Source organism: Neltuma alba, unplaced genomic scaffold, assembly GCF_004799145.2.
Source record: "Neltuma alba isolate B1F8T4 unplaced genomic scaffold, ASM479914v2 tig00013514_pilon, whole genome shotgun sequence".
Taxonomy (NCBI): Eukaryota; Viridiplantae; Streptophyta; class Magnoliopsida; order Fabales; family Fabaceae; genus Neltuma; species Neltuma alba.
Genome location: NW_021637736.1, coordinates 27,993 through 39,994, shown reverse-complemented (window position 1 = coordinate 39,994; position 12,002 = coordinate 27,993). Strand labels below are relative to the sequence as shown.

The 12,002-nt window shown below is 32.6% G+C and overlaps 1 protein-coding gene across 1 annotated transcript; it reads left to right on the top strand.

Moving 5' to 3' along the window:
• Nucleotides 1-4,229: 4,229 nt before the first annotated feature.
• Nucleotides 4,230-5,459, top strand: LOC114737987 (protein JINGUBANG-like). The gene has a single exon (XM_028925992.1). It carries the CDS (start codon nt 4,230-4,232, stop codon nt 5,457-5,459), a length of 1,230 nt encoding a protein of 409 aa, XP_028781825.1.
• Nucleotides 5,460-12,002: the final 6,543 nt, after the last annotated feature.

Here is a 12,002-nt window from a genome sequence, read left to right as displayed (position 1 = left end):
GCCTTTTTTTTTTTTTTTTTCAAATGTTCGTGACAGATGCTAAGCTCCTCCTAAATGTCAAAGATGAAGAAGAGAGATAGAAAAAACATGAAATTAATGAACATGAAGTTATACCCATATTAAATAAGAAAATTAAAGTTTTATATTGAAGGTCAAAACAAATAATCTAATTATGTCTTAAAATTTAAAGTGGAAAGAGTAAAATTCATAAGAATGGATTTATATTTTTGTGATATACTACCTCCGGTCTTAATTATAAAAGCTAGTTGACTAATTTGAGGAGATTAAAGAAGTAAGTTAAGTTAGTTATTCGTAATAAATAAGTGTTGTCTTTCCTAAAACATCATTAGTAATCAAGTGTGTTGATTGGAACTATTATTATTAGAAGAATAATCTAAAAAAAATACATAAATATTAGAGACAAAATAGATCGGGGTCTTGTATTTAAGACTAAAATAAAAGTTAAACAAAATCTTATAGTAAGGACCAGAGATAGTATAGTAGAGTACATTTAAAAAAAATTAGCCACCAGTTGGGGTTTATACTTTATAGTCCAACGACATTAAGGGTGTGTTTGGATGAAACCAAACCATGGTTTGGAGAATAGTTTCTGGAGAATAGATTCTGAAAAAAATAGATTTTGGGAAGAATAGATTTTGTGAAAAAGTGATTTTGAGAAGTGTGAGTGTTTGGATAGTTGTTATTAGAAATACTTTTTATATATACAAATTGGCCTAAATTAATATGATAATTATAGAAAAAATATATTTTATGATATATTTTAATTTGAAGGAATAAAGTTGTTAATAATATATTTTTTATTAACATATATTAATAGTATATAAGATAATATAATTAATAAATAATTAATATGTATATATATTTATAAGATATAAGATTAAATATGTTTATAAAAATACAACAAGATACATATCCTATAGGCTCTCACACTCTCCCTTTTTTCTCTAAAAGTAAAAAATTTCTGCTTTTCCAAAACTATGGTTTTGATTTTTTTAAGGGCGTTTGGCTAACATTTTTCCCAAACCATGGTTTGGATCCCAAAACTATATTTTGGGGTGCTTGCCAAACACACCCTAAATATTTTTCTTGAATCTTTTTTAAAAGTGGGTACATTGTATGTAGAACATAAAGTTGTCGCCTACGTCATAACCGATTTTCTTTTCTAAAAAGCCGAATCAGCGAGGTACTTTTTTTTTTTGGGGCGGGGGGGTGGGGGAGCGCGTCAACGACGGCCACTTGTAGCTACGGATAGAAGGCATCTCCTATGCCCTCATCCGTAGATGTGGTCACTGGTCAGCAGTTAAGTCAGCGCGCGCACTAACTAACTTACCTTAAACAGTTCGACCGTTCGTTTTCAACCCCCACCTTCTCTTGCCAATCATAGCAATGCTGCTTATTCTTTAATAGACGGGCTGGCGTGCGTCCATTCAGAAAAATAACAAATAAAATAAAATTGTCCCACGTAGTTCGTTCTTTTCTGTTTAAATTTTCAAATATTAGCTACCACCTAGCTAGTTTTGAATTTAACAGAAGTATGGGTAAAGTTTTTAAGTTCAACCTCACTACAACAAATTCAAACGGACCCAAACAAAGATAATAAAATTTGCCCCAAAAAAAGGTGCCATGGATAGTTGCGAATTTAAATTTTTTAATTTGTTTTTCTCTCATGAGTTTTTTTTTTGGGGGAAATATGAGAAAATATAAATTATTAATTCTTGATTGTTCGCGCATATAACGGAAAAAAGTAAAAGCGGAAACTACAAGGAATGTGACACAACGAACCCTTCGCGTCCGTCCGTGGGAAGAACACGCAAAAGCTTTTCGGATCTACGGCCAATGAAGCTCAACCAAAGTGCAATTCATTGCAATATTACACAACTGACGTACCCCATCATTAACAAAGCATCTAATTAACATTATAAATATATTCACACAACACAAACACAGGATTGTGTGCTACATTCCATGAATCACAAAATTGGCATACTTTAAGGTCAATTGCATTGGAGACATGCTTTGTCTTAAACGTAAACAATTCATATCAGAAACTACACGTTATCAACCTATAGGCCCCGAATTATGCATAACCCTATCCACACGCAAGCATCGAGATAATTAACACTTTGATCCCCATAGTTTATTAATCGGGAAATCGTTAAAGATGTCATGATTTAAGCTTTGTTTATGTATAAATAGGAGGGACGATATAATAATGGTTTTAATATTATAATGGTCTTTGGTGGGATTCTCTACTTGCACCTTAAACCTCATGTCTCTACGCCTAGGCTGATGCTAATAACGCGTCTGCACAAGAAAGATCAACTTTTAGTGGAAGAAAAGGCACAACCCACAACGCAAAAAGGAGAATTTGAGGAGCGACGACGCAGCCAAAGAGCAACATAGCGTCCGCGAAAACGATGCCAAATGAGCATGAACATTAAAGGCACACATATAAAAATGATTTTTAAATAATATAATAAACAATGTGGAAAAGGTTATATTAAAGCAAGTTAATAATAGAGAAGTAGTGAAGTGAGCACGGCATGCTTCGAAATTGCCAGGGCAGCAAAACAGGAATCGTATCGTCGCGCAATATTGAAGACAACAACTTAGCTCACTATCATCTGAACTTCGATTATTTCGAAATATGGACGGCCCAGAGATCAACCTACGAACCATCATTGCTTTGAATGATAAAAACTTTTTGTATTTGCTCGTGAGTTTGTTAGAGAGTTCAACTTAATTATGTTTCAAAAGTTTATAAAGGGAAATTCTTTTTAATTAATTGGTTGGACCTATATATATAGATAAATGTTCGTTACACAGAATATGTTATTCATTTAATTGATAATTTGATATATGTTATTGAACATGATAATATTATCGTGTAGGCGTATTTGATAAAGGTTATTATCTGATACTTTTTCCGTTCCTTATTATAAGAGACATTTGATGCTTATACTATGTTCCCATATATAAGAGACACTTAAAAGTTGTCTCTATTTTTTTATATTGATTTTTTATTTTATCTCTATTTATTTTGTCTCCAACTCATACTTTCTCCTCCTCCCACTTCTCTTTCTTTTAATAATTTAATTGTTCTCTCTCATACTCTCTTTCCTTATTAATGGGGGCATTGTTGGAAAAATCATTATACTTTTTATACATTAATTGTCCTTAACTAATTTTAACTGTTTTTTTTATCAATATAATTTAGTTATTTGTCTTTTATAATAAAGAACGGAGGGAGTATCTTTGCTGTGTATCTCGAATCCTCGTCTTCTCATGTGAAAAGGGTCCCAGCTTTTGCGAGGACTTTTTTTTTTGGGGGGGGGGTTGAGTATTGTAAGGACGAGGCCGAGTTGGTTCAGGTACAACGTACATGGGAGATTTTGCTGACTCTGATTCATTGGGTCCATTGGATCGTCAGTGGGTCCTGCCACTCTGGTTATTGGCCCACTAAGTCCCTCCTCCTCGCCTTCTCCGCCCGCCACGTGCTGCTCTTTTAGTTTCCCCATCTGTTCCTACAATTAGTTGATTAATTATAAAATATTTATATAAAACGATACACTATCTGTATATCCTATTTTTGGGCCATCTTATACAGTCAATCAATTTAGCTCATTAGTATTTCTGGTCAAAAAAAAAAATTAGCTCATTAGTATATTGCATGAGATTAAGGGCCTGTTTGGAATAGTTTATAAGCTGCTTTTTAATAGTGATTTATGAAATATGAAACAAGTATGTAAGAAGAATTTTGTCTCGGCTTACGTTAAATGTGTTTATAGGGGAAATCCCCCGCTATCCCAGACAAGCACTAAAATAAATCACCCTTTATTTCTAACTGCTAAAAAATATTAATTCAGTAAGTTTTATATTCCTAATAGTACTGAATTATCTATGTATTTGTAATATGAAAATATTTTACATTTATATCATTTTAAAATCATGTCAAAAAGATTTTAAAAAGGGCTGATTTTGGTCTTCCCTCCATATCTTAACAGGTTTAGATCCTTTCAGAATCTTTCTTTTCCCTTTTCTTCTTAGAATTTGATCTCCACCATTAGATCAAATAATAGATGATTCAGATTTAATATTTTAAAAAACAAATATCCACATTCTCTCTTCTATTTGTATAATGTTATAATAATAGTTTTATAAAGTATGAAATCTAAACCATTCGTTATTTGATCTAAAGTAGAGATGAGATGGCGAGAAGAAAAGGAGAAAGAAAGATTCTGAGAGGATGCAGAACCGTATCCCAACTGCTACTTATACTCCCGCTTCTTCAAACTCCGATTCCCTTGCTTCATTGCAACTCCAAAATGAGCTTCACAGACACAGAGAGAGCGTCCTGTGGAATCAGCACCAGTGTTAAAAAACCATGTTCGCTTTCCCACGAACCCCCTTTTAGTTACCGTTGTTTAGCATCTCTCAAAACCCTAACACCTCACATCACTTGTCTCGCCGTCCACCGGAACCTTCTGTACGCCGCTTCACTTAATGTAATCAACGTCTTCCATGTTTCTCACTACACTCACACAGACGCATTCAACGAGAACCCCGCCTCAGGATTCGTCAAGTCCATTGCCTTCTGCGATTCCAAGATCTTCACCGCTCATCAAGACTGCAAGATTCGCGTGTGGTCCATCTCTCCCTCCAAACGACACCGTCTCCTCTGCACCCTTCCCACCGTCAAGGACCAGCTCCGTCGTTTCATGCTTCCCAAGAACTACGTCAGCGTTCGCCGCCACAAGAGGAGGCTGTGGATTCAGCACTGCGATACGGTGTCGGGTTTGGCCGTGAACGAAGGGCTCATGTACTCGGTTTCTTGGGACAGGAGCTTAAAGATCTGGGACGTGTCCGATTACCGGTGCATGGAGTCCATGAAGGCACACGAAGACGCCATCAACGCCGTCGCCGTCTCGGGGAACGGAACGGTGTACACTGCTTCGGCCGACGGGAGCATCAGGGTCTGGGAGAGGGATGAGAAGGTGAAAAGGTACAGACTGGTGAACAGTCTGGAGAAGAAGAAATCAACCGTGAATGCACTGGCGTTGAACGGCGACGGTACGGTGCTGTTCGCGGGGGGTTGTGACAGTAAGATTTCGGTGTGGGAGAGGAAGCAGGAGACGAACGACGTCGTGTTGTTGGAAACTCTTCGGGGTCACAGCGGGGCAATCCTGTGCTTAATCAACGTGGAAGGATCGTGGATCGCGAGTGGATCAGCAGATCAGACGGTGAGGATTTGGGGAAAGGAAAGGGGAGGTGGGTACGGTTGCAAAGCAGTGTTGGAAGGTCATGAGAAGCCGGTGAAGTCAGTGGTGGCATTTTCAGGCGGCGAGGATGCGGGAAACGGCGTCGTCACAGTCTGTAGCGGAAGCCTTGACGGGGATATCAGAGTGTGGGAGTTATTGGGTTTGAATACTCTACCTTGAAAATCAAATACAGGAGGTCTTCCTATAATATGAAAGCGATGCTATAGGGAATATGGGTATGAAAATTATAGCAACAAGGGAGCATTATTAAATAAATGGGTCAATAATATGAGAACGTGATGATGTATATATAGAGATAATCAGGTAATTGATTGCAGATCATAAATATATTACTTGTTTTGCAGCAGACAGTATTTAAACATGGATGATTGAAGGTCTCGTGATGTATCTAAACTCTGTGTAATTGTGATCACTTCAGCAAGCTAATTAATTAATTGCGTATTGCATGTGATTTCCTCGGATTTGCTCTCTGGACATGCGTGCATTAATATTATTACGTCTTGCTGTTTTGAGGCTTCGTGAAATCGGAATCAATTCAGAATCGTATGATGCTCTTTCTTCCGACAAATTTGTAAGTTTCTTGGAAGAATTGATTGGAATTTATTCATCATGAAGAATTGCTTGTTCCACGCTTTCAGCTGAAGGAAATAATATTCTTGAAAACTTGATTTCAAAACTCATATAATACCTCCCATCCTAAATATATAGGGTTTTTTTTTTTTTGAGCTGAATAAATATATAGGGTTATAGACAAAGGATTTGATGGCTTTGATTTCAAACATAATATCTCAATAGATTTTGCCAAAAAATTTATAATTTTTCATCTAAAGCACCTCTATTGATTTCACATATTAGTAGGTTTTTAATCAAAAAGCAATTTCAATACATATGGTTAAAGATGATAGTTTAGGAAACCACAAATAACTAACTTAACTAATCTTCTTAATATTTATAAATAAATTTTCTAGATTCAATATTAAAAACGGGGGTAGTACCACACACAAAAATTTCCTGAGAAAATTCCGATTCCTTTTTTCCTAATTAATAAATATAGCTATAGGGTGCGATAAGAGGGCAGATTAAAAAGAATGCTTGCTATTGATGAAAGGATAAAAGCACGGCTGTTGCATAGGCAAAACGTGTGATGTGTGCCTTTTTAACCACAAACATGTGTTCTTTGCGACGAATTAGAAGGGCATGAGATGTGCCGCAAAATCGTTCTTGCAAAGGTTTATTTGACGTTTCTGATAGACACTGTGACTTGATCTCTATAAGAGATTAGATCCGAGCTGAGTATATGTGACGTACGTGCATATTTGAGGAAAATGGAGAGAAGGAGAGCGGAGGACAAATTTTAATGAACTCCATCTAAAAAAATCGAATAAGTGGAGTTAAAAACTTTAAATTAATTTTGCTTATTCTTTTATTTTACATCTTTCCTTTGTGGAAATTTTATAATCTTACTTTTCTAATTTTTTAATATGAGCTCATTAAAAATTTTCTTTTCTCTAATTTTCTCATACCAAACCACAGAGTTATAGTCAATTGATTTGCAAGGAATGGATTAGTGATTGCTTTGCTTATGTGTGTGTGTGTGTGGAGAATAATTCTGGTATAACAATTCTGTTGTCAACGGCAGAAAGTTGTAGTTTGGATATTGCAGAAACACACAAAGCCTCTCAAAATATATAATAGTAGTACGTGAAGGATGAAAATACAAATGAAAATTAAACCTCACTTGATGCTTATTTTGAAAACGAACCAAACAACAACCGAACCAACCACCACAAACCATATTTCATCAAAACTTCCTTCCTCTGAGAAACAAGATTTACGAGCTTGAAAAGACACAGCTTTTCTTTTAATCATGCATCATCATTACATTATAATGACGACCATTATTTTCCAATCGCTTTCACACACGCCATTAACGTAATTAATGAACGTCCCACCAAGCCTTAGCTTTTCCGACGCTTGAGATGTTGTGCTCCTTTTCCAGATAAATTGCCGTACGACGAAGAAGCACATCATTTCATTTTTTAAATCAAATGGATCGGACGGCCAGGATTTGTGGCCACATTATTGAGCAGTGGGCTCTAAAGCACTTTCTGAAGAACGAGCGAAAACCAGCAGGCATTCTGATCCCTACACATACGCACAAATCTCTACGGTTCCCTTGATATTTTTTAAGGATTAAACTAACATATTCACACGAGAGAATATTCCTCAGTATATATATGTGTGTTGAATGTATAAACAAAAAGATGGTAGCAGATCCGATGCATGGTATAAAGAGACGGATGGATAATCACAATAATAATAAAACCTGCGCTTTCGGCACTCGGGGGTTGAATGCTGAGCACGAATTAGCGTCATTAAGTTCATTAATCATGATTATGTTTGTCAAAGCCATATGCTTTTGTCTTCATTGCTGTATGCAATAGTATAATAACCACCATTACCTTTATGATTTTAATTTCTTTCCTCCCAAAATTAACCAGAGCCTTCGCTCCCAGTTATAGTTTCTAAATATTCAAATAATGGACACTCTTCTGATCTTAAATTTAGGAGCTACATAATTATATTATAGATATTGAGAAAACTAATTAAATTAATTATTCATAAGAAATGTGTTAATTTTTCAAGACAACTCCTGAATAATTTGCAATGGAAACTACCGCCTAATGAAAATTCTCCTAATAAATACAATTAATTATTGAGATGGTTTCGAGAACAAATTATGACAAAGTAAACCTCTTTACTAACTCCAGCATTTAAGATCGAAACTAGAAAGTGCTCCCGTGTGATGCACAGGGGTGTGAATTATGAATGATTTTGTCATAAATTTTACAGTGCACACAAAATTTGATCAAAGATGTTTTAACATAAAATTAATAAAAATAATTTCTTCAAACATAAAAAGGGACATATAAGATTAACCTGAAAGTACCAACAAAATTAACAAAAAAGAACAACAAAAATGTTTTTTTAACCTTATATAGTAATCCTTTAAAAATAAAACTTTGATAACTTTTGAAAATACTAGCATGGGTTTTACTAGCTAATTAGAAGGTCACGAACCCTTTATTGAGGTATTATCAACCTAATCAGCTGTGCTATTTGCTTACTTGTGAATCATAGGAAAAATATTTTTAAAAATTACATCACAACAGAGCTATGCATCTATTTCATTGTCATGTTGGAAGAGTAAGATAATGTATTTGAAAATGTCAGCACACATATGAGTAGACATAACTAATCAATTAGATTTATTCAGTCAGAGTGAACTGGCAAAATAATCATATCTATTTTTCTTTTGACAAGGGAGAGACCTATTACTTAAACTTATTATTTCTTCATTTTCCAAAATCTCAGAGGTGAATGTGACGATTTGGAGGCCATTATCTGTGATTCCTCGTACATTCAGTTTGAACATTTGTTGACAAAAAGCACAAGCGTATCGCATGGTATCCCAATCTATGACTTTGGTCCAATACTACAGAGATCTATGTAGTTGAAATTGAAAAAGCAATGGAAAAAGACGTCTTCATCACACCGACTGAATGAATTAATAACTGGATCCAATTACTCTAATTATTCAAAGGTGCTCTTGTAAAGGAGAGGGAATGACAGCATTAACATTGGGAAATCAAACAAGCAAGAAATTTTAAATCAAATGGCCCCTCCATGCCTCTCCCTTTCTTTACCTTTTACGACTTCAGGGAGGGAAATGTGCCTAACTATTTGTTTGTTACGGGAGAAATGGAGGGAATGGGGAGGAAAAAATTTAATGAGATTAATTCCTTCAACAATTAGAAAAGTGGCGTTATAAAATTTTAATAGAAAAATATGTAAGATAAAAGAGTAAAAAATTAATTAAAACCTTTCAATCTCATATTATTAATTTTTTAAAATTGAATTCATTAAATTTTTTCTTCTACTTATTTCCTTCCATTTTCCCCGTACCAAACAGATGCTAAAAGGAATCAAAATAACATCCATGCTTGTTTAATTTAAACTTAAAAAAAAACCTGTTATCCTGTTTTTATGAAAATAAAAATAAAGCCTTGTTTGGATATGCGCCTTTTGTTTGCCCATTCTTTTTTTTTGTCCTTATGTTTGCCCATTCTTTATACTTAGTATTCATGTGCTTTTAGCGTCTTTAGAATAGTTAAATAAATAAAAGTAGTTTAAAGCTGTTTTTATTCTCATTTACCGCCAACTATATCACGACGCCACCCGACCACCGCCCAGAATGACCGACCTCCGTAAAAAAAGAATAAAATTTGTGTGATTTTCTTTTGTTTATCTGTGAAATTCTTAGGCAAATGATTAAAAAGTCATAAAGAATACTACATCCTATCCTTAATACTACCTCCGGTTATTAATATAAAATTTTATTTGACTTTTATTTTAATTCTAAATATAAAACTACAATCTACTTTGTCTCTCATATTTATCTATTTTTTTCTAAGACAGTTCTTGTAATAATGATAGTTCTAACCACTAAATTTCATTATCAAGGATATTTTAAAAAAGATAATACCTATTTATTACTAATAACTAATTTAACTAATTTTTTTTTAATCTACTCAAATTAATATACTAACTTTTATATTAAGGACTAAAGGTAGTATAAAAGTTAGTTTGACTTTAAATTTAATTCTAAATATAAGACATCAATCCACTTTATCTATTATATTTATCTATTTTTTTCAAAATAACTTTTGTTATAGTTACACATGTTAAATATTCTATAAAATGACAGTTCTAACTAATTACACATGATTAATAAAGATATTCTAAAAAAAACAATACCCATTTATTACAAATAACTAATTTAATTAAATTTTTTTAATTTACTTAAATTAGTTAACTAGTTTTTATTCTAAGTATTTAAGGTAGTTTCTCAAAACTATTTGCAGAATATAAAAACATGGAACAGAGTAAGCATCGTTGTTCCTTACTTTCATGAGAATACAAATGGGGAAATCACAAATAAAGACTCTCGAATTAGCAAAATCACTCTATGGTCACCTGAATATGCCAAATTACCATGAGGGACCCAGTCACAAATTGTAATTATGAAATCATAGCCAAATTACCAAAATACCTCTCTTTAATTTTTTTTTTAAAAGAAAGCCACTGCCTCACCGGAATCCGGCCACCGGCGCCGGAGCTTCGGCGGCCGCTTCCGGCCATTGTCGGCGGCCGGACGCTGGGGTCCGGCCGTCGGCGGCCGCTTCCGGCGGCCTTCCTTTGTTTTTTTTTTGCAACTGTTTTTTTTTTAAATAGTGAGGGAAGTGAGGTTGGGGGGATTTAATCCTCCAACCTAATACTTCCCAAAATAAAGAATGACCATTGAGCCAATAAATTTTTGTTTACATTATGATGCAAAAAAAAAATATAAGTTAACTCATTTACTCTTGTTCCAGGTAATAACAACAATATATTTGGAAATAACGAGTTCTGATTGTAAAATAACATGTCTGGAATAAAAATTTAACAATATGTTTTTTTATAACAATAAATTTTGTTGCAGGCAATAACAACAATACATTTAAAAATAACAAGTTCTGATTATAAAATAACAAGTTTGGGATTAAAATTTAACAACACGTTTTTTTTTATAACAACACACTTTGTTTCAAGTGATAACAACAATACATTTAAAAATAACAAGTTCTGATTATAAGATAATAAGTCTGGGATTAAAATTTAACAACATGTTTTTTATAACAACACACTTTGTTTCAAGTGATAACAACAATACATTTGGAAATAACAAGTTCTGATTATAACATAACAAGTTTGGAATTAAAATTCAACAGCACCTTTTTTTTTACAACAATTAATTATTTTATACTTTTGGAAAATAAATTATTTATAACTTATAAAAAGTACTTGTACTCTATTTAATTTGCTAAAAAAATAATTTTTATCTCCAATTTATAATTAGAACTTGAAGTATAATTTTTTATAGATTAAAAATACTTTTTTATTGTTCAAATTTATAAATCAAATTTAGGGAAAATGGCAACACACTTTTTTAATTTTTTTAAAATTTTTTTTAATCTATATATCTATACAACTTTTTATAAATCAAACTACTTCTTATAAGTTATAAATAGTACAATTTATTGTGGATTAAAAATACTTTTTGACTGTTTAAATTTATAAATGAAATTTATCTCTAATTTATAATTAAAAATACTATTTTATTCTTTAAATATAAAAACTATTTTTAATATTTAAAGAATGAAATAATATAAAATTTATACTATGATTAATAGATTAAAAATGCCTTATTATAGTTGGCAAAAAAAAAAAGCCTTATTATAAATACTTTATAATTTATAAGAAGTAGTTTGATTTATAATGAGTTGTATAGATATACAGATTAAAAAGTATTTTTTAGAGAAATAAATATATTAAAAATATTTTTTATAAGTTATAAATAATTTATTTTTGAAAAGTATAAAATAATTAATTGTTATAAAAAAATGTGTTGTTAAATTTTAATCCCAAACTTATTATCTTATAATCAGAACTTGTTATTTTTAAATGTATTGTTGTTATCACTTGAAACAAAGTGTGTTGTTATAAAAAAAAACGTGTTGTTAAATTTTAATCCCAATTTGTTATTTTATAATCAGAACTTGTTATTTTTAAATGTATTGTTGTTATTGCCTGCAACAAAAT

Excerpts from the sequence above, each read along its gene's own strand:
- LOC114737987 (XM_028925992.1), top strand. The coding sequence starts at position 4,230 with ATGGCGAGAAGAAAAGGAGAAAGAAAGATTCTGAGAGGATGCAGAACC.